Source organism: Monodelphis domestica, chromosome 1 (genome assembly GCF_027887165.1).
Source record: "Monodelphis domestica isolate mMonDom1 chromosome 1, mMonDom1.pri, whole genome shotgun sequence".
Taxonomy (NCBI): domain Eukaryota; kingdom Metazoa; phylum Chordata; class Mammalia; order Didelphimorphia; family Didelphidae; genus Monodelphis; species Monodelphis domestica.
The window spans coordinates 10,316,495-10,339,622 of NC_077227.1; the positions used below are offsets into that span (position 1 = coordinate 10,316,495).

The 23,128-nt window shown below is 46.4% G+C and overlaps 1 protein-coding gene across 1 annotated transcript; it reads left to right on the forward strand.

The window, feature by feature from the left end:
* Nucleotides 1-5,192: 5,192 nt before the first annotated feature.
* ACTA2 (actin alpha 2, smooth muscle) lies at nucleotides 5,193-21,866 on the forward strand. The gene is made up of 9 exons (XM_056795431.1): nucleotides 5,193-5,476; nucleotides 12,397-12,553; nucleotides 14,711-14,839; nucleotides 15,991-16,101; nucleotides 16,976-17,060; nucleotides 17,566-17,727; nucleotides 18,602-18,793; nucleotides 20,335-20,516; nucleotides 21,613-21,866. Exons 2-9 carry the CDS (start codon nucleotides 12,425-12,427, stop codon nucleotides 21,754-21,756), a joined length of 1,134 nt encoding a protein of 377 aa, XP_056651409.1. The 5' UTR covers nucleotides 5,193-5,476; nucleotides 12,397-12,424; the 3' UTR covers nucleotides 21,757-21,866.
* The last annotated feature ends 1,262 nt before the right edge of the window (nucleotides 21,867-23,128 follow it).

A 23,128-nucleotide genomic window follows, 5' to 3' on the forward strand; every position in this document is an offset into this window, starting at 1 on the left:
TTGGAAAAAATATACAGTATTGAGACCAGACTTAAACTCAGGAAGATGAGTTTTCTTGATTTCAGACCCAGGACTCTTTCCACTGTACTACCTAGTTGCCCTATTTCCATATTAGCCATGCTGTGTAAAAAATAGACTCGAATACAGGACTACAATCCCCATGAGCCTTTGCTCCACTTCCCTAGAATGCCTTGTAATCTTACCTGGGCCAAGATCGAGAAGGGATTTAAACTGATTCAAAGGCTTTTGAGGGGCTCTCGGCTCTTTTGGACTTCCGTTTGGAGCAGGCGAGTCTCTTGCGTGATGTGAGGTTATTTTGTCTAGGCCTCTGGCCTAGGCACATGTTTCTTACTTGTATATTCTTTAATCTTTAGCCTTTAATAAACCTCTAAAAAATATAATACTCCTTGCAGAGAGAACTAATTTCTACCTCATACCGCAGTCTCCCCATATTCCATAAATTTTAATCTTTACAACTGTTAAAATAAAGTAAGAACAAGTGAGAAATATAAAGAAAGTTGAGAAAAATATGTTTCAAGCTGTACTTAGAATTCATTAGATCTCTCTGGAGATGCATAGTGTCCTTTTAGTATTTGGTCCTTTGTAATTGTCTTAGATCATTGTATTGCTGAAAATGGCTGTCATTCATAGTTGATCATCATGCAATATTGTTTCTGTGAACAATGTTCTCCTGGTTCTGCTCACTTCACTTTGCATCAGTTCATGTAAGTCTTTCCAGGTCATCCTGTTTGTCATTTCTTATTGCACAATAGAATCACATCACAATCATGTACCACAATTTGTTCAGTCATTCCCCAGTTGATGGACACCCATGCAATATCCAATTCTTTGCCACCACAAAAAGAGCTGCTATAAAGGTGTTTGTACATATGGGCCCTTTTTCTCTTTTCTTTGATGTCTTTGGGATATAGACCTAGTAATGATATGGTTGGATCAAAGGATATGCACAATTTTATAGACTTTTGAACATCATCCCAAATTGCTCTCCAGAATGGTTGAACTAGTTTACAACACCACCAACAGTGCATCAGTGTCCCTATGTGCCTACATCCTCTCTGGCATTTGCCATTTTCCTTTTCTGTCATATTAGCCAATCTGATAGGTGTGAGGTGGTACCTCAGAGTCATTTTAATTTGCATTTCTCTAATCAACAGTGATTCAGAGCATTTTTTCATGTGACTATTGATAGTTCTGATTTCTTCTGAAAATTGTCTATTCAATATCCTCTAATCATTTATTAAATGGAGATGGTTCTTATTTTTATAAATTTGAAACGTTCTCTATATATTTGAAAAATGAAGTCTTCAGCAGAGAAATTTGCTGTACATTTCTTTCCTCCCCACAACTTCCTGTATTCCTTTTAACTTCAGCTGTATTGGTTTTGTTTGTGCAAATACATTTTAATTTCATGTCATCAAAATTACCCCTTTTACTTTCTATCATCCTCTCTAACTCTTATTTGAATATAAACTCTTATCTGTAAATCTGACAGGTACCATTTCCCAAACTACCCTAACTGACTTTGTGATGTCATCCTTTATGCCTAGATCTTTTGTCCATTTTGAACTCATTCGGTGTAAGTTGTAAGATGTTTGTCTACGCCTAGTGTAAGACTCTAAGGCTTACAAGACTCATCCACAGGGTCGGCCAGTCCTGTGACATCCTGTTTGGGGTAACGAAAAATGAAGAGTAACAAAAGAAGAAATGGACACTATATGAAAAGAGAGAAATAGTGCCAATTTTATTTGCTTCACACAGAACTTTTATAGGCAAAGACTACTTAGACAAAACCCACAGGAATTTATGATTCTTCATTCCAGAAACCCTAACCTAGGTCCAGGGATAGGTAGGTGTTCAAAGGTTAACCTACATTCTTCGTTTATTACAAATACAAACAAGGGGAAGAGGGGCAGACAAGGGGATAGGCGCCCACCTAATCGCAATTTGCCTCTCATAAATGTTATCCCGCAGCCTTCATGTTTACTGTTCCATCCTTGGTCCCAGGATGGGTGAAGGTCAATCCTCATCTTTGTCTGAAGCAAAGACAAGCAAGTCCACAACTTTATCTTAAGCAAATATAAATAAAGAAAAGAGGAGGTATTCCTCGACTACAGCCTAGTTTCTGCCCAACAGCTCTCCAATTTTCTAAGCAACTTTAGGCAAATGGTGAATTCTTGCTCTAAAAGCTTGGCTCTGGGTTTATCAAACACTTGATCAGTGTGGCCATTTACTGCTGTGAATTGTAACCTAATCTCTTCTAATGCTTATCTGGTACCAGATTGTTTTAATAATGACTACTTTGTAACATAGTTTGAAATACGGTATTACTAAGTTACTTTCCTTCATTTTTGTTTTGCATTCATTCCCTTTATTTTCTTGACTTTTGTTTTTCCAGATGAGTATTATTATCATTTTTCCTCAACTCTTTGGCAGTTTGATTGGTGTGGCACTAAGTAAGTAAATGAATTTAGGTAGCATTGTGAGAGCACTGAAACTTATGAAGAATTCTATTAAAGTTAGAGTGATCACCACCTACTCTGCTAAAGGAAAGATTTTTTACCAATTCAACATTGCTCAAAGGGACAAATAGGAGCCATAGTGATGGCCAAGAGTTAGGATGACATGAGTTCAAATCTCGCCTCAGACACTAGCTTTAACTGTGTAACTCCAAGCAAGGTCTCTTAATTGCTGTTTGCCTCAGTTTCCTCATCTGTAAAATGTGGACTCTAATTGACTGTTGTGAGAATCAAATGGACTAATACAGGTATCCCTTCATATCTTGAGAGTTAGGGGCACAGGACCCCCTCCATTTGGAAAATCTACATAAGAATTTTGGCCGTCCCTTTGTACCAGAGAAGTCTATTCCCCCCCTTTTTTCTTTTATGGAGTGTTTGCAGTCCCTTTTTGTAAAATTTGGGATAAACTTTTGGGCATAGACTTTTATGCTTTTCTGAGTTTCTAAACTTTTCCTGTGTTGTCCGCTGGCTTTCACATGTCATCTGTGGCTCCCACAAAATTCTCTCCATATTTCCATTTAATTTCTTATGCCCACCCATGATATATTGAAACTGTGATTGGGAAGGTCTCCATGTGGAGGGCACATTGTAATTGTAAAGCACTTCACAAAGAATCTGGCACATAGTAGGTGCTATATATATATAAATGTTAACTATTATTTTGTTATTATTATTATTATTATTGATTGAATGAGATAATATCTGTAAAGTGTTTTGCACAGAGCCTGGTACATAGTAAGTACTTAATAAATATTTGTTCCTTTTCCCCTTGAAATGTAAAGAATACCATCATAGAATGCAAAAATAATATTTCTCTCAACAACCTAAAAGACAAGCAATTGGAAGAGCACACAAATGAGTGGCAAAGGGATGAACAGCATCTATCCATTCATGTAAAGGCAAGGATTGGAGCTGTGTATTAGGAACTCCCAGGTGAGTAAATTCCTTTTGTCAATGCAGGTTGACACCATCTCTGTGATGTAGAGGCTTAGACAGTGGCCCAGAGCTTATCTGTCTTGCCCAGGGTCTCATAGCCAGTATGTGGTAGGGGCTGGACTAGTATCAAGTCTTCCTGGCTCTAAGATCAGTTCTTTATGATTTTGTCTTTTCAATCAATCAATAAATAAACCTGGGTTAAGTGCCTACTATTTGCCAGGCATTGTGCTAAGTGCTAAGGGATACAAAAAGAGACAAAAGATAGTCCCTGCCATCAAGGAATTTACAGTCTAATTCCAGATCATGCAATGCACAATTATTTGTGCAAAATGAACTTGTTGGCTTTTTGGTAAGAAGAAAAAAATGGGCTTTTTTAGCTTATTGCTTAGTTGAACTGAAACCCTCAAGGATGTGGTAATCCCCACACAAATCAGAAAGTTATTGCCCACATCTTTAGAGAAGAGCGATCTGAATTTTTGGTGACTCGGTTTGTTGTTTAGGTTTTTTATTTTTGTGGGGTTTTATTTGGTGCTAGCTTTATATATTGGTAGTTTGGTACAATTTTCCTTTGAAATTTTGCAGTTCAAGCTTCCTTCTCATTCTTGACATCTCGTACCCTGGTTCCTGAAGAATTCTTCAACTCTGCTGTGTCAGACACGCACGTGCATGGGACAGCTGCTGTGGAGGAATCCGGATGGCTTCTGTCGCCATCCTTCCTTCAACATTTCCAGCCTCAATCATGGGCCAATGTCCTGTGTGAAGTAGCTTTGAATGCCAAGTCTAGTGGGAAGCCAGTGTGGTGCATGACACCCGGCTGTGGCTTTTCCACGAGGGGGCCAAATAGCTTCTTGGCATGTCTGTGCAGTGTCACTGTCATAAAAATGCGCAGTAGCGTCTGCTTCTATGCATGAATGCATATGGTGCCGAGAGCCTCCAATCACATCGATGGCTCGGCGAGTACTGCTTAATATGTGAGCTCGTGGGGGCAGTTCAGCCCCACTGCTCTTGGGTGGCCCAATGGGCCTTTCCTGACATCCTCCTTAGACGCTCTCTCCAAGTAAATTGAACAGGGAATGCCTTTGCCTCCACTAGGATTCGGTGAAAGATGCCCACCTCCATCCACACTCAGCTTGCAAATCAGAAATCCCAAAGCAGAGCAGGCTCAAACCATGTGACAAGGGAATACAAATGAGGCCAGTGGAAGGGGACTTCTCTGTAAAAAGAGCCATTGACCAGGCCAAGTCATGAGAAATCTCCCTTTGCCCAAGAGAAAGAAGAGCAACAACAATCTGCTGCCCTCATGAGCCACTGTCACCTTTGAAGCAGGCAGCCAGGTAGTGCAATGGCAGAACACTGGCGTTACCAGTCAGGAAGACCTCAATTCAAATGTTCCCTCAGCCACTGTGGAGCTGGGTGACCCGGGCAAGGTGTATAAGCTCTCGGGGCCTCAGTTTCCTCATCTGTAAAACGAGGATGATACTAGCACCTGCCTCACAATGGCCATCTGAGGATCAAATGAGATGAAGCACTCTGAGAAGGCTGGCTACTATTATAGCTGGAGCCCCCCCCCCCATCTTAGCCCCATCTGCCAGTTGAAGCCCCCCAGATTTCAGGGGGAAGCTTGGCATGCTGAGTCCTGGACCTCTCTGTGGCCTGTTTACCCTATGGGACGCCCCCTTTCCCTGCTCTGACCCCGCTCTGGGAGTGTCTCCCCAGGCTTGGTGGATGCTGCTGCCTGCCAGCCCAGCTGTGCTCCCATGGCAGCGGAATGCAGAAGCAGAGACCCGGGCCCTGGGCCACCCAGATGAGAGGTTTGAGTTCTGAGGTCCCTATATGGCTGTGTTAGCCGGAGAGATGAGGCTCAAGCCTGTCTCTGTTCCTTGTTTGGGAAGCCAGTGGGAGGAGAGCAGGCCAAGGGACTATATAACCTAAGCGCCTTCAGCTTTCCAGGACAAACACCCTTCCCGAGGAGCAGCCAAGCCCAGCAGCCAAGCTCGGTCCCGGTAAGTGCCATCGGCCCGGGAGGGGGACTCGGGGACCCCTGGAGGCCAGGGGCCGGGGCTGGGGCCGGGGCAGGGGCAGGGATGGGTGGGGGAGAGCATTCACATGCTGGGTGTCTGCATGGAGTTTCACTGGGAAAATGAGTGTGGGGGGAGTGAGTCCTGGAGACTTGGGGACTTTGGCCAGGATGGTCTGGGGGCAAGGAAGGTGGGGCTGGGCCATGCACGGCAGCTGTACATCTCCAGAGCGGCTGCCAGCAGAGAGCAGAGAATGCAGCCAGCTGTGTGGAGGCTGGCTGAGGTTTCAGGGAAGGCTCCCGCCCCCTCCACTGGGTTTCAGTCAGGCTGAGGCTTACATTGAGCAGAGAAGCTTCCACCAATCTGGCGTTGGGGCTGGCCTTCCCCCGGCTTCTGGACATGAAGGGCTCGTCTCTGTCCCTGCTGTCTGGTAGAGGTCCCGGGATCTATCCTCTACTAGGCTGGCATCTCTCCATAAGGGAGTGCCAGGGAGCCAGTGGTTAGAGTGCTGGGCTTGTGTTCAGATCCCACCAGGGCACTTCCTAACTGTGTGGCTGAGCAAGGAAGTCACAGAGCCTCGAGGACCCTCCCGTCCTCTCTGCCCAATGGGAATCCTAGTTGTCGTGGTACCCAACCCTACCAGGCTGCCAGGGGCTCCCATGAGATGATGAGAACGAGGTGGCTGGAAAGCTTTTAAGCCCTCAGGAATGACTGCGAGTTCCTAGGAGGTGGATGGCGAACATTCAGCCAGGCTTGGCTTCTGGTGGTGGGACCTCTCTGAGCTCATCTGTAAAATGGGGCAAATCCTTCTCATAACTATGTGGAGTGGTTTGCAAGCCCTGCATGCCTGTCAGATGGTAGGAGACCCCTGGAGTCTCTAGCCTCGAATCTGGAGAATCGGAAGCCCTGGGTCCTGAGCTCCTATCCAAAGCCCCAAGTCCCAGCCCTGCCTCTGGCTGTTCAGTCTTGGGCAAGCCACCTGCCCTGGCTGAGCCTCAGTCTCTCCAGTTGTAAAATAAGGGGACCAGCTCTCCTGGTCTCTGATGTCCCCCACAGCTATAAACGACTCAAACGCTAAGTGTTGTGGATGAGGTTAGACACTGTACAAGAAGGGAGGCGGCCAATGGATGTGGAATCCAGGGTTCCAGCCCTGGTCCATAAATGGCAGGGCTCACCTGTCAAACAAAGGGGCTGGATAGCTCTCCCCTGAGGCTCCTGTGCCCATCCTGTGATGCTCCTTTGGGTGCTTCCTGGGAAGAGTGGTGGCTCACTCCTGCAGGGGGCCTGGTTGGGCTCCTGCTCCTAGACATTGGGACTCCTGATGGGTGGCTAGACTGGCCCAGGACAGGGCAGGGCAGTCCTGAGCAGCAAGTCAGACCTTGGCCTTTTTCATGAGTTGATTTCTTTCTCCCTTTTCCCACTTCATGCCTAAATATGGTTTGCTTTTGGAGCCTGGCAAGCCTGGGGCTTCATGCAGCATTCCCTCCCCTCCTCCCCAGCCTGCCCCCTCCCCACCCCACCCCTCTCCCCTCCTCCTCTGCATCCCCCCTCCCCCCCTCCCCTTGGGCTTTCTGGCACAGGCTGAGCTCCAGTTGGTTGGAGTAACCCCACCCCTCCACCCCCTGCCCTGGAACTTGGTTCCAAAAGCCGAGATTTCAGCGCGGATTGCCTAATTAGGAAGTGGCTGGGCCCAAACCCGCCCCCGCCCCCGCTCATTCAGGTTAGCTCCAGCCCTGCCCCGCTCAGTGAACGCCTGGCTGGAGGCGCCCCTCGCCCCTCCCCTTTTTTACTGGACAGCGACCAGAGCTCGGGAGAGCCTCGGGAGGACCCCGGGGAACCCAGATCAGCAGTCCTATCTTGTAGCCGAGGAAGCGGGGGCTCTTCCCCATCACACAGTGGCTAAGGCTCGGAGACCGGGCGCGAACCTGCCATTCTGCCCTGCGATCCTAGTCCAGCCCATTTCAAGGAGCCATTCATTCCCCAGCTGCCTCGCCAATAAAACTCCCTGAATGTTGTTTGTGAGGTTGGCCTTTCCTGAATTCTCTGGGGTGGCTGGACAGCACATAGACCCTGCAGCAACCTGACCCGGAGGGCCCTTCCTTGGAGCTCTGCTCTGACATCCCGGGCAGGGCTTGGGGAGGGAAGAAGGGCAGAGGGAGGGGCTGGTACTTGCTAGCTGTGTGACCAGGTTTAAATCTCTTGACCTCTCTGAACCTCAGTTTCCTCATCTGTAAAATGTATCCACTCCCAAACAGACTGGACTGATCAGGGAAGTGCTTTGTAATGATCAGGGAAGTGTTTTGTAAGTCGTAAAGAGGCACGGAAATGGAGGCGTTCTCATTTCCATAAAGATTCTAAAAGGTTTAATCCATGCCTTTTGCTCTAGAATAGACCTTTCCTTGGGGAGAGAGCCCTCCCCCCCCCCCAGGCATGCCTGGCAACAACACATGTTTAAAAGGGGGAAATACAAGGAGGCGACTGCAGTGTTTGGGGATGAGCCTTGGCTCTCACAATTCCACAAAGTATTTTCATTTGGAGTTCCCCGTCCTGTGTGTGTGTGTGAGGGTTAGTGTGAGTCTGCCGTGTCTGTGTGTGTAGCCTTTGAATCCTGAGCCACTCTGGGCTTTTGTGACGCTGGGAAAATCCGCACCACACACCTGGGTACCTCAGTTTCCTTATCTGAACAATGATGGGGTTGGGCCAGAAGATGCTAATGGGCCTTTTACCTGAATCCGGGAGCCCAGGATCTTCCCTCTGTTCTCTTCCTCTGCGGATCAGATCTAGCCAGGAAGTGGGGCAGGGCTGGGGCCAGTGAGGGAGGGAGCCGGTGTCCAGTCAAGCCTGGGATGCTGGCAAATCAGCACTTGATTAGGGTGTGGTGTAGGGCTGTCTAGACCTAGGAAAGTGGCAGGGAAAATACTAATAATGAAGGTGCAACTAAAAAGTGGGGCATCCTCTTGGGGGTGACAGTTGATTGTTAAACATTTACCAGTGTAGTCCTGGGTGAGCCAGGAAGTGGGGCACGGAGGAGCGGGCAGCGTTGTGGAGGGGAGTTTGATGGGGAAGGGCAACAAAGCATTAAAGGAGCCCGGAGGTTCTTGAGGGTATTTTGGAAACCCAGTGCTTTTCCTAAAAAGGATATTCTCAAAGGGAAATGTGTCCAAGTCTATTTCTCTGGGGGCTGATTCTCCTGCAGGGGCAAGAACCCCTTTGCTGTGGCTTCAGACCTTGGGTCTGCTGCCTATTTATTACCACTGTCATCTTGGCCAGTCTTCAGTTTCCCGGTCAGTAAAATGGGTGTAATAATATGTGCTGAGCTTGTCCCAGACAGATGAACTGAGTTATCTATATAAATGTCAACTGTTACTATTACTAGTATCTTCTTTAGTCCATAAGTCTACATGTTAGATCTGTGTTAAATGATGGGTACAGCAAGACAGAAGTGAAACAATGCAACAATGCCCCCTCCCCCCCCCCCCCCCCCCCCCAGCTTACACTGGCTGGGCATGTATAAAACAGGCAGTGACTGTAGTGATACTGGAGGTTTTCCCCAGCCTCCAGCCTAATGCCTGCTGGCACCTAGTGAATGCTGAGGACATATTGTCTGAATGTGCAGAATTTTTACTTATTCTCACAAAGTACTGAAGAATTTTGAGAGATTAAACTAGAAAGATCACTCTCTCCTGCTGCTTGTTTGGTTTCTTTTTATCTTCATCTTTTTTTTCTCCTTGTCTTCATTTTTCTTATTTTTCTTTCTTTTTTCCTCCCCTTCTCTCTTTTTATTTTTGTTTCTTTATTCCTTCCTTCCTTCCTTCCTTCCTTCCTTCCTTCCTTCCTTCCTTCCTTCCTTCCTTCCTTCCTTCCTTCCTTCCTTCCTTCCTTCCTTCCTTTTTTCCTTCCTTCCATCCTTTTCTTTCCCACCTTCCTTCTCCTCTTCCTCATTTCTTCTTCCTTCTTTCTTATACTTAACCCTGATCCTAAACTGACTGATCCAGAAGAATTTTTTTTTAATTATCTTGTGGGGGCAGCTAGGTAGCTCAGTGGATTGAGATCTAGGCCTAGAGATGGAAGGTCCTAGGTTCAAATCTGGCCTCAGACACTTCCCAGGTGTGTGACCTTGGGCAAGTCACTTAACCCTCATGGTTAGCCCTTATTACTCTTTTGCCTTGGAACCAATACCTAGTATTGATTCCAAGATGGAAGGTAAAGGTTTAAAAAAAATTATCTTGTGAAAGGAAGTGCTCCTAAAGCTTCAGGCTTCTGGCTCCCTCTGGGACCACTTTTTGGATCTATGAAACCCATCATTATCCCATTCCCCAAACTGAGTGACTTTTACATTAAAGTGGTCTTCCCAAAAGTCACTTTAACCAAGTCACTGGTAGCCCATCCTGCTTAAAGAGAAGAATGCTTAAAGAAAGAGCATTGACTTTGGCATTAGAGACCCTAGGTTCAAATCCCATCTTTATGAAGTTAAAGTCACTTAAACCCAGCTCTTCCTCCATTTCCTCCTCTGCTGGACTAGATGACCCTGAGGTCCCTTCCAGCTCTCCAGCTAGGATTCTATGACCTGCCAAAACCTGAATTCTATGGTATTAGTGGCAAGACTTTTTTTTTTTCTGTTTTCAAGCCTTTGCATGTATCTCTTTTCTATTCCTGTCCAGTATTGTGGGAGGGGTAATGATCTGCAAGTCAAGAGCTTTGGATCCTAGGCATGACTCGCCACTAACTTGCTGTACCACCAAAGACAAATCCTTTCCCCTCTCTGAACTTTGCTTTCTTTATCTTTAAAATGAGGAGGATGGACTTCATGGTCCATTCTGGCCCTGTCATTGGCCCCACTCTATTCCTGCTCCTTGAAAGTTTATTGAGCTATCCTGCCATTAGCTTGGGATTTTAATGAAGTGGGAAGAATATCAGTCATTTATTAAACAAACAAGCATTGATTAAATACCTCTGTTGTTATTTGGTCATTTTCAGCTCTTTGTAACACCGTTTGGGGTTTTCTTGTAAAAGATCCTGGAGTGGTTTGTCATTTGCTTCTCCAGCTCATTTTACAGATGAGGAAACCAAGGCAAACAGGGTGAAGTGACTTGCTCAGAGTCACACAGCTAGGAAGTATCTGAGGTGGGATTTGAACTCTTCTTAGCCTGACCTGGCACTCTATCCATTGTGGTGCCACATAGCTGCCCCCTGCTAGTTACTGGTGAAACAGAGACCATGAACAAAACCATCCTTACTCACACTGGGCTTACATTCTAACAGGGAATTGCTCTGTCCTGCAAGGATGAACGGCAGATGCTCAGATAAGAAAATACATCCTCAGAGGGTGTTGCTTGGGCTGTTCTTGTGCCTGGAACAGTCTGAATCCTGGTGTTCATTGGTTTTCTCATTATTTAGCTTCCAGGGTCCAATATCCATGCCACCTACTCCAGGTAGCCAGAACTGATTCCCTCCCAGCCAGTGCCCAGTCTCACAGTTGGATCACATAGAATGTTTTGTTTGTGCCTGACACATGTCCTACTTGACTGGAGATGATCAAGGGCCATGTCTGGTCTCAACTTTGTATGTCTCTTGGTGGGCATTTCGTCATGTTGGTTGAAATGAATTTAATTTTTTTGCTGCTAAATTGACCTGGTTTAGTCAAGGTGAAGGATACAACATTAAAATGACTTCTTCAGTACTTAGATGGAAAGGTAATGTGGCATGATGGTTAGAGAGCTGCCTGCTGAATCAGGACAACCTGGGTTCAAATTCTGCTTCTCACACATCTTAGCTGTGTGATCTGGGGCAGGACATATCACCTTGCAATGCCTCAGGCAGGTCTCCAGGACTCAGAATAGGAGCTCATCTGCATTGGCACACAGAGTCTTCACACACTAAGAAATCAGGGTCTGAAATGGAATAATTTAGAGGAGATTTTACTTTTTAAAAAATACGTTTTTCTGCCTTTTATACATGTATTGGTTTCCAAACACTAAACTTTATCTTCCTTCCTTCCTCCCTACCTCCTTCCTTCCTTCCTTCCTCCCTACCTCCTTCCTCCCTACCTCCTTCCTTCCTTCCTTTCTTCCTTTCTTTCTTTCTTTCTTTCTTTCTTTCTTTCTTTCTTTCTTTCTTTCTTTCTTTCTTTCTTTCTTTCTTTCTTTCTTTCTTTCTTTCTTTCTTTCTTTCTTTCTTTCTTTCTTTCTTTCTTTCTTTCTTTCTTTCTTTCTTTCTTTCTTTCTTTCTTTCTTTCTTTCTTTCTTTCTTTCTTTCTTTCTTTCTTTCTTTCTTTCTTTCTTTCTTTCTTTCTTTCTTTCTTTCTTTCTTTCTTTCTTTCCCCATATTCTAAAGTCACCTGGCTATTTGTTGGAGTATTTCTTTAAATGAAAAAAAAAGAGGGAAATAGCGAATCAGGTCTTGTGGCCAGGTGTTTTTCATGGCTACAAACAATGTTGTGAATGGCTCTTTCCTAGAGGGCTTTCAAGTTTACAAGGTGCTTTCCCCACTACATCTCTTGAAGGGAAGCATCCTTAACCCCATTTTTAAGGTAAGGAAACTGAAATCACAGTGACTCATCTCTGAATTCACACAGCTAGTAAATCTTCAAGCCGGGAGCCACAGCCAGGACTTCTGACTCCCAAGACTTTTGTTCCCTTTGTTGATTCTCCACGTGTGGAGGGTTGCCTCACCAAAAAGGCTAGATGGCCAATACTGAAGTGGTTGACCTCTCAGGTCCTTCCTAGCTGTGAGGTAGGTCCTGAGGCTGATTTGGGGTCTGCTCAATCCGCCTGTGACTTACTCCCATCCAGGTCTGGTCCATCATTCCAGTATGGCTAGTGAAAAGGACACTTGGTGCCCATCACGTGACTTGCCCTGAGGCTGATCATTGACAGATGGGCTGGGTTTCTTCTCTCTCCATGTAGGACTGTGTGAACACAATAGCTGTAGAAGATGTGTGAAGAGGAGGACAGCACTGCCCTGGTGTGCGACAATGGCTCTGGGCTCTGTAAGGCAGGCTTTGCTGGGGATGATGCCCCCAGAGCTGTCTTCCCTTCCATCGTAGGGCGTCCCAGGCATCAAGTGAGTAAAGGCCTCTCTGCCTATCAGGGAGAGTGAAGGGCTTCAAACATTCCCATAGATCCAAAGTAGCAATCTGACCTCTTCTTGGCCCCAGAGGGGAAAACTGGGACAATGCCTGGAAGGTCAAGGGATTGAAGAGGAGGGGATTGGGATTAGTGTTGGGGAAAACGTCTGACCAGGGGGAGTTGGCTTCTTCACCCCTGGGGAGCTCCAAGCTGGATGGTCATTCTGGGAGTTTCAGAGGGGATTCTGGTCCAGGTATGAGATGGGCTGCTAGTTGGCCAGTTGTGAAATGTGGACGTGTTCAGCAACCCACAGAGACACACAGACGCTTTCCAACTTCTGCCTCCAGGAATCTAGCTGATTTGGGGGTTTATTTCTAAATTACCTGGCGAGTGCAGCCAGCCCATTTGAGGTAGGTCAGTGCCTAGCAGATGCATGTTAGCCAGGGATTAACTGGAGCTTTTCATCCTATCGTCTCCTCCCTCACTCTCTGACACTGCATGCATCACAGTCACCACCAAAAACATTTACAGATTCTTCCAATTTACTTGGCCCTCTCCTAGCTATGGAAACCCACTTTCCTCACCCTGAAGAGCTGACTTAACAGTCATGTTATTGTGCATTGACAAAAGATAGCCACGTGCAACATCATTTTGGTTTTGAGGGAGAGAGAAAACAGAGAGAGAGAAAGCAAAACGTTTGAGGAAGTCATCAGGGGACCAACACCATTCATGAATGGAGCAGGCACAAGAGGCAATGTGAATCAGCACAACCAGGGCATGGGAATGGTCCAGGGGCAGCTCAGGGCTGGACTGGGGGAGGTCGCCAAGATTTCTGTCTCTAGTAGGGCTCAGGTATTTGAGGAAGACAAGCAAGACAGCCCTTTCCTGGGAGGAGCTGATCAGCCCATTGCAACTCTGAGCATGATGAATGAAATAATGGTTGGAGAGGAAAGGATGGGATCAGGTGGGACTCCTAGGGCAGGAAGGCAGCACATCTGCACTAGGCCTGAGCCTCCAGAGAATTCTCTTTTCCTATGAATACTCCTACTATGACATCCTGGGGCAGCCCTAAATATGGCCGTGCTATGGAGATCCCCATAGAGGCCTCAGCAGAGTAAGCCCATGTAAGGATGTTGCTGGTAGTATTTCTGTACCTGCAGGTTCAGCAGAAGCTACTGATCTGAGTGGTAAGCTTGGCCTCTGCTCCCTCCTCACAAAGAGTTCCTGATCCTAGCTAGAGACATGATCAATGGAATGGTTCTAGATCTTGGTATCAGAACATTGCCCCCTAATATCTATATTTAAGAGAAAGATTTTTTATATATTGGGATTAATATCTTTTCTTTATATCATTACATTACATTCCTGGGGTCAATAAGAACCCAGGATCACTGTCATGCCACATAACACATAAGACTCAAGGCCTGCGTTTCAATGTTGGCCTTGGGAAAGTAATTTCCTGCTCGTGGATCTCGGTTTATTCATTTGAAAAATTGAGGATTTGGATTACCTGGTCTTAATGGTCCCTCCCCACCCCAGTTCTAGATTTCCAACCCTGACTTTGCAGTATTTTTGTTATCTGGGGCTGCCATGGTGGCCAATGTGGTCAGTGCAGCTGGTTGTATAACAGTGACAAAGAGTTGACTTGAAGATTGGGACTAATGTTGAGCACAAAAACCTCCTGCCCCAGCCACACACTCCAACAAGATTTGGAGGCTCTGACGTGGGCATGCTCTCTCTTGGTGTCGTCCATGCTCAGGGCTGGAAGCACATCCCAGTATTTGATGGCAGTAGCTAATCAGGGGCCGTCTGAGTTCCAGGGGGAATTGTTCTGGCCCTCCTCCTTTCAGTCACGTCCATTTCCACATGCCCCATAGCTTTTTCAGGAGCTCATAAGAGTCCAGAGGCATCTGATGACCCTGTTCCCTTTGGAATTGGGGATTGAAATGTCCTTCCTTAGAGAGGTTCCACTGCCTTTCACTGATGCCTTGTTGTGAGACTGAGATGCCCCAGGCTCTCAAAGGCATCTCATTGACCTAGTAGAACACAACCGGAAAGGTGTTTAGGGCTAATGACTTTACCCAGGGGTTGTTGCATGAAACTTCATCCAGAGGTCTTCCAAGAATAACTTTCCCTTCCTTGTACTTCTCAGGGGGTGATGGTGGGCATGGGCCAAAAGGACAGCTACGTAGGGGATGAAGCGCAAAGCAAAAGAGGAATCTTGACCTTGAAATATCCGATAGAGCATGGGATCATCACCAACTGGGACGACATGGAGAAGGTACTGGCAGCTCCACTGAGGGCTCGGCCCATTGTGAATGGGCAGGTTTATTTTAGCTCTGGTCTCTAGGCTGGTTGGCTCCTGGCCTGCCACTGGACCAGTCTTTAGCTGACAGTGAAAGTCATTTGAAAAGATTTCTCAAGGGAAGTCCACCTTGTTCAACTCAACTCAATGAGTGTTTGTAAAATTTCATGGGAATCCAGAATGAGGCTGGGTTCTTGGGGTGCAACACAAAAGTCAAACAGGCTTTGAAGGACTTGGTTCTCTTGGGAGGGATAGAACACATACAGAGATAACTAAACACAAAGAAAATCCCCCTCCTAGAGCATGACTCCCCCCTTTCTAGCATCCACTCTTCCATGTCTTCACTTAAGGGTCATTGATGAAGTGTCAGCTCTGTTCAGCCTTAGGCATAGATCAGACTGGCCCAGGATGGCAGGCAGCAGATGGGCTGCTATCTGCCTCTCCAGAGGGAATGACCACAAGCAGGAGATCACAGGGTCATCCAAAATAGGGGAACATTTAGCTCTTAGAGGGAAGGAAATGTATTTTTTTTTGGTCAATTTACCCATGGCATCTAGCACAGTATAATAATAAAATAATCATTAACGTTTAAGCTTAATAAATGATTGGTGTGCTACTATGTGTGAGGTCTTGGGAGGTGTTAGAGGGTTCACAAAGAAGAAAGCCCCTGCCCACTTGGAGCTTCCAATCTTGTTTTTATTTACTTAAATGTTGAGTTGATGCTCTAACCTCCCAATGACTCATTCCACTCCATTCTTTAATAGTACACTCTCTAGTAACAAAGTAGTAAAACTGAGCTAAATTAATCAACCTGTTGACTGTGTCTGGCAACATGTGCCTTCCTCCCCATTCATAGGGTGCTACCTTGTAACAAGAAGCAGGAGACAGAGCTTAGAACCCAATGGGGAAAACAAAGCACAAAATCTCACTTGTAAAATGGGATCAATACTTCTACCACCTACTCACTTTATGCCATACTACATGACAGCCTGTTTTAAAGCCCAATGGTGATGCCAAGATTAGATGGGGCACTTCCCTGCCCCCTGGGGCCCCATCAGGATCTCCTAAGGTTGTGCAGCTGACAATCACTCCTGATTTCTTTTTTTCTCTTTCCTGATTCCTGGCAGATTTGGCACCATTCCTTCTACAATGAGCTGCGTGTGGCCCCAGAAGAGCATCCTACTCTGCTCACTGAGGCACCCCTGAACCCCAAGGCCAACCGAGAGAAAATGACCCAGGTACAGGATAGCCTGGGACCCTTCATTCAGTCTTTTGTGCGAGAGTGATAGATCTTATGAACTGGGATTTGTGGCAGGGGAGCAAGGGTAACTCAGCTAGACACAGACTGTCAGCTGGCCCTCAACCCCTGGCTCCCACCTGACCATGGTAGGCAGGTCCAGTTCCCAGAACAGGAGGGTGGATGCTTGGTAGTCATCACTGGGTGGTTTGCTGCCTCAGATTGAAATTTTACACATTCTAGATACTTGGCCTTTGTCTTTCGAGCACTCACTCCAGTTCCACACCACTGTATTCTCCAAGGCTGGGAGGGAGCTGGGAGCAGGGAACATGTTCTCTACCCCCTCCCCACTTTGGTTGGCCAGAAAACTAAGGATGATAGTGAAAGAATTGTTAAAATACCCCTACCAATTCACTCCAGGACCTGGCAGAGTGCCTGGAATATTTATAATAAATGCATCTTGAATTCAATTCAAGAAACATTTATTAATGACCTCACATAATGTGAAAAGATAAAACAATCACCTCTGCCCCTCCTGGAGATCTCATTTTATCCCCAGGGAAGGGAGATTGGTTCTTTTTGTTTTTCTTCATCAAATAACTCATGGTCACTTGAAAAAAAAATGACTATGATAAAGGGCAGCTAGGGGGCTCAGTAGATAGATAGAGCCAGGCCTAGAGATGGAAGATCCTGAGTTCAAATGTGACTCAGACACTTCCTAACAGTATGACCCTGAGCAAGTCACTTAGTCGCAATTGTCTAGTTCTTATTGCTCTTCTGCCTTGAAATGGACATTAAGTATTCATTCTAAGACAGAAGGTAAGGGTTAAAAAGAAAAAGAAAATGACCATTACTGAAGTTTTCACTTTTTTCAGATTATGTTTGAGACTTTCAATGTGCCAGCCATGTATGTGGCCATCCAAGCTGTCCTGTCTCTCTACGCTTCTGGACGTACAACTGGTAGGTGAACAAAAGGGACCAAGTAGCCAGTTTGGAGGAAGGGACAATTCTTATTATATTGGCTATAATTACACATGGGAATCTCCCATAGTGTACCTGTCCAATAGCCCATTGTGTCCTAGAGGAGAGGCTGAGCTCTTGGAGGCTCCCCCCAGCCCTGGATCCCAATTCTAGATGCACCATTCAAAGAGCAGCAGCAGAAGTTTTTGGCCAGAGCAATTCAGAAAGGTAGTCCACCAAGCTGTAGAGGGGTAGTAATCTGCATTAGTGAATAAACTGTCCACACTGACAGATAGAGAGCCTTAAGGAATTCAAGTCAAGAAACATAGGATGAGTTGTTCACGAGGCGTAAAAAGCTTGATGCCTGGCCTCAAGATCCACCTGGAAAACAAAGCTCTGACCAGTGAAGGGCCTGGGCTAAAAGTATTCCATCGGAGGAGAAAGGGCCTCCACTCCCTTCTTAAGCTCCCCATGATGATGCCCCTCTCTGTGGCTGTCTTCTCAGGCATCGTGCTGGACTCTGGAGATGGTGTCACCCACAATGTGCCCATCTATGAGGGCTATGCTCTGCCCCACGCCATCATGCGTCTGGATCTGGCTGGCCGTGATCTCACCGACTACCTCATGAAGATCCTGACCGAGCGGGGCTACTCCTTTGTGACTACTGGTATGGAACACTTGCCTCGACTCCTTCGCCACTATGGAAAAAGAATTAAATGTTTATTGACATCTTTGTCTCTTGGATTGACGTCATTCCCCAATATCTGTGTGCCGCCCTCCCTCCCAGACCTTTGTTGTAACAAAGAATGACCAGGAAAGAGGGGAGGGAAAAAGCAACTGAGAAAAACTCATCAATACATGAAGTCTTACAGTTTATGCAGTGTTCTGCATCCATGGTTCCCCACTCTGCAAAGAAAGAGCTAAGCTTGGCTACTATTATTTCCCTCCCCACTTTCAGGGTTCATTTCCTCTGTGGGAAGGAAGGGAAACATCTCCATGTACTTGGCCTCATGGTGTCATGAGAGATAGAGAGAAAGAGAGAGGGAGAGGGAGAGAGAGAGAGAAGGAGAGGGGAGGGGGAATCAGAGAGAGAGAGAGAGAGGGAGAGAGAGAGAGTCAGAGAGAGTCAGAGAGAGAGAGAGAGAGAGAGAGAGAGAGAGAGGAGAGAGAGAGAGAGAGGGAGGGAGAGAGAGAGAGAGAGAGAAGGAGAGGGGAGGGGGAATCAGAGAGAGAGAGAGAGAGAGTCAGAGAGAGTCAGAGAAAGTCAGAGAGAGAGTGAGAGAGAGAGAGAGAGAGGAGAGAGAGAGGAGAGAGAGAGAGAGAGAGAGAGAGAGAGAGAGAGAGAGAGAGAGAGAGAGAGAGAGAGAGAGAGAGAGAGGAGAGAGAGAGGAGAGAGAGAGAGAGAGAGAGAGAGAGAGAGAGAGAGAGAGAGAGAGAGAGAGAGAGAGAGAGAGAGAGAGAGAGAGAGAGAGGAGCTAATATTAGGCATGTACATCAGGGCTCTTCTCTCTGGAATACTGAAAGTTGACTCTTGTTGACAGCTGAGCGGGAAATTGTGCGTGACATCAAGGAGAAGCTTTGCTATGTGGCTCTGGACTTTGAAAATGAGATGGCCACTGCTGCATCTTCCTCCTCCCTTGAGAAGAGCTATGAGCTGCCTGATGGCCAAGTGATCACCATTGGAAATGAGCGTTTCCGCTGCCCAGAGACCCTCTTCCAGCCTTCCTTCATTGGTAAGAGCCTCTATTGGGGCCTTTCTTGGGCAGCAGCCTTGTCCCTTTCCTTTGTGTGCTTAGTAGAGTGCTTGGCACATAGTGAGCACTATCAGAATGTTAGTTATTCTTATTTCCCACAATTCTCTATATTCACCATTGCTGTTATCCTTGATGAGGAGGAGGATGCTGTGAGGAGTCACCACTTTTTAGTCCTCAGTCAGGCTGGCTAATTGGGACTCCTGTTTCTGGAATGCTTCAAGATTTGCACAGTATCTTTCCTTGTGGGTTAAGCTAGCCAAAGATTGTTATCCTCACTTTTCTGAGGACTCTGTGGCTCATAGAGGAAAAGGGAGTAACCTACAATCACACAGCCAGTAAGTGTCAGAGGTAGGATTTGAACTCAGCTCCTTGACTCCAAGTTCAGTGCTTTTTCCTCTATGCCATTCTGAATACACTGGGTAGTAAAGAGAGAATGAAAGGCTAATTTTGGGTTTTGTGCCCTTTTCTATAGCCATAAAACAAATCGAGGGATTTTTAATTTTTTTATGTAGTGGAGATCCAGAAATGATTTGTCTAATTGAAAAAGTGGCTGTTCTCCCTTGAAAGGAACAGGATTATCCTAATGTTAAGCCTTCTTTTTGACCTTGTCCATATTCCAGCCAAACTAAAAGATTGTTTGTTCCTCTGCCTGGAGGGGTTGCTGTATCCACACCTTTGCTCTATTTCCTCTGCGGGGAATTCACTCACTTTCCTTCATTGCCTATTGAATTCCTACCTCTGAAATCTAGTTCCAAGTCACCCCCTCCAGGAAAGCTTCCCCATGTCCCTCCCAACCCTTTGCTGCTACTTTCCTCTTGGGATTTCACCTAGCATTTGGCTGCCTCCTCTCCAATGCTCTTAACAAATGTGTAATTAGACAATTGTGTGCCCTTGAACTATATCTCCCAGCATCCTTTTCCTCTTTACCCCCACGTTTGTGTTTGTGACTTGTGCCTATAGTTCTGTAACTCTGCCCTAGCTCTTTCTCTTTTCCCGTGTTCATTGCTGGGTGAGCTCCCTCTTGTTCTCTAGCTTTTGATTTTCCTTTTTGTTTCAAGTTATTATTAATAAATCTTATTAAATATAATCCTTGGAGTATTGTAGAGATTTTTTTAATTTTATTTTTTAACTTAATTTAATTTATTTTTTTTAATTTTTAAATTTTTAATCTTACATATTGTTGTACAGCTGGCAGGGATCTCAAGGCTCACTAAATTGAGCCACCTTATTGACAGGTGGGGAACTGAGCCCCAGAGGAGAAATGTCATGCCCAAGGCCCCATAGGTAGCCACATGGGCTCTGAAGACTCTAAGCATGTAATAAGTGTTTGGTGGTGGGCTCTTTGGTAAAAAGAAATCCTCTGACTTTGTAATCTCTGTCTATGGACAGGCTTACTTTTCTTACTCTGACTTCCCAACCTCCTCCCATTACTCACTTCTGGCTGGGATGTTTGCTGTTCCACCAGAGCTTCCCCCCACCCTCCCCTCAATGACATGGCCCCTGTGGCTGTCTCCTCCCAGGGATGGAGTCTGCGGGCATCCATGAGACGACCTACAACAGCATCATGAAGTGTGACATTGACATCAGGAAGGACCTCTATGCCAACAATGTCCTGTCAGGGGGAACCACCATGTACCCAGGGATCGCTGACCGGATGCAGAAGGAGATCACAGCTCTGGCACCCAGCACCATGAAGATCAAGGTAAAGAAAGATGTTTTGCCCCCCCCCCCCAGTCCCCTGCCCCTAGAGCCCCAACTCTGCAAAATCTCACCCTGAGCAGAACTCAAAAACCACCAAGGGGACCCTGAATGGTTTGTCATCATGCCAGAATGAGAAGAGAAATTCTCAGAAACCTTAACAGTATCACATGGAGAATGGGAAAGGAACTTAGAGATCGACTACTTGGGCCTTTTCTTTTTTAGATAAAGAAACTAAGGCAGGGAGAGAAAGAGACAGAAATGGGGGGGGGGAGACAGACAGACAGACAGACAGACAGACAGAGACACAAAGACACAGAGACACAGAGACAGAGTGATAGAGACATACACACACACACACAGAGAGAGAGAGAGAGAGAGAGAGAGAGAGAGAGAGAGAGAGAGAGAGAGAGAGAGAGAGAGAGAGAGAGAATTTTATCCATGGAGATATATCCTGTAAGTAGCAAGGTAGAATTTGAACTCAGCTCCTCTGAATCTGAATCCAGGATACTGGAGACATTGCACTATAAGGAAATTGAAGCCTAAAGAGCTTCAATGATTCTTTGGAAAATGCCAGGTCTATTCTGAGAGAAGTCATTTTCATCAACAAGGAATGAGTGTGTGGTCCTCAGACTTCTGAAGGAGTTTGGATAGCTTTGGAAATCAGTGACATTTGGCAGGGTCCTTAGATAAGGGCTGCAGTAGAGGCATGGTACACTAGAAGGAGTCCTGGATTTGGAGCTGGGAGTAAGGGGTTCGAATCCTGCTTCTCCCATTGACTGCCTGTGTAAACTCAGGAAAGCCCTGAACCGCCTTAGGTCTCAGTTTCCTATTCTGTAAAATGAGGAGTTTGGGCTAGATGAGTGTTGATCTAGAACCTGAAGAGAACTCAAGAGACTACATAGTCCCAGACTTTAAAGCTGAGGAAATTGAGGTTCCTTCTTGCCCAGTTAAGCAGGTAGCCAGTAGCAAAAGAGGGTCCTGGAGCTGGTCGCCAGGGCTCCCAATCCCATATTTCTTGGAATGTGCCCCACTGGCCTGGAGGCAGCGCCCTCTCTCCATCAGTTCCCTCTCTCTGTTCTTGCCGTCTCTCCTACCAGATCATCGCTCCCCCAGAGCGCAAGTACTCCGTGTGGATCGGCGGCTCCATCCTGGCGTCCCTGTCTACCTTCCAGCAAATGTGGATCAGCAAGCAGGAGTACGACGAGGCCGGCCCCTCCATTGTCCATCGTAAATGCTTTTGAGCCCATGCCCTTTGCCGCCCGTCTGTCCTCTGCACACAACTGTGAATGTAGTCAGGAATCCCCGCTTGCAGCTCCATTCCCAAACTTTCTGAATAAAGGCTCTCACTGGACACTGCGTGCGTCTTAATTGGCCCCCAGCCATGAGCCTGGCAATGAGCATGATGGCTCCCTGCCATCCCACATCCCAGCCACTGCCCTGGAGGCGCGCCCTCTTGTGGAAGAGCTGTGGACATGACACCAGCAGGTGCCTAGACTTAATCTGGGACTGAGGGGGGCCACACCCACCCCAGTAGTACCAGAGATTTTCGCGTGAGTCTTAGATCCCCACCCCCAAGGGCCTTGGGTGCTGCTACACTGCCTCTGTGACATGCGGAGGTAGAAGTGCCCATCGTGATGCAGAAAAGCATCTTATTTAACATTCGTTCTTACATTGCAAATCTGACACACTTTACAGATCAGAAAACGGAGACTCAGGGGAGGGAGGAAGGAATTTTCCTGAGGTCACACAGTTCAGAGGATCAGAAATTTAGAGTTGGAAAAGGCCTTAGAGATCATCAAATAAAAACCCCTCATTTTACAGGGGAGAAAACTGAAGAATTCAAGGAGATGAAACCACTTGACCAGGGTCATACAGCCTGTGACTGAGACTGGCTTTGAACTCATATGCCTAACTCCAAGTCTAGTTCTCTATATACAACTCCAGCTAGAATGTTAGTAGCAGGGCTAGAATTTGAACCCCAGGCTTCTCTGATGGACATGCTCAGAGCTCTTTTCATGGTGCCATGACTCCAGGGCTGATTGCCTTGTCTCCCCTTCCCCTTACTCATTGTATTCACGAAGAAAGAATCTAAAGGGCCCCTCACCAGGTGTCTTCTTTGTCTACCAGGTAGACAGGACACTTTCATACACTGACTACAGATGAAATTCTATTTTATCAGCCTATTCTAAAATGATGAACTTCAGGCTATATCAACTCCTTAAAATATATGTGAAAATCCACAAGTAGCCTGGACTAACTGTCAGATGAGACCCTTTGAAATCACTAGCCTGTCTGACTCTCCCCAGCAGGGAGGCAGGCATTGATGCTGTTCCAGTGGGAGGAAGCAGAGGCGCCTTCTGGTAGCTTTTCTCTCTCTGGGAGTAAGCTCTCAGTCCCAAACAGCTTTCTTCAGGCTCACAGAGGTACAACCAACTTCTCAAAGTTAACTCTCACAGATAGTCCCAGAGAAAAATCTCCAGCAACCTGCTTAGAGAGAGAGTTCAAGAGACAGGCCAGGAGTTCTGCAACTGCTTTCCCAACATGCAAATTTTCTTAAAGTGCCCACAGCGATTTCCCCCCTGGCCTTTCTTGCCTTGAAGGGGACTGGGCAAA

Bases quoted from the DNA above. Each gene is read 5' to 3' on its own strand.
- ACTA2 (XM_056795431.1), top strand. From the start codon at position 12,425: ATGTGTGAAGAGGAGGACAGCACTGCCCTGGTGTGCGACAATGGCTCT. The intron at 12,554-14,710 runs GTGAGTAAAGGC...TGTACTTCTCAG, and splicing joins TAGGGCGTCCCAGGCATCAA to GGGGTGATGGTGGGCATGGG. The intron at 20,517-21,612 runs GTAAAGAAAGAT...CTCTCCTACCAG, and splicing joins CCAGCACCATGAAGATCAAG to ATCATCGCTCCCCCAGAGCG.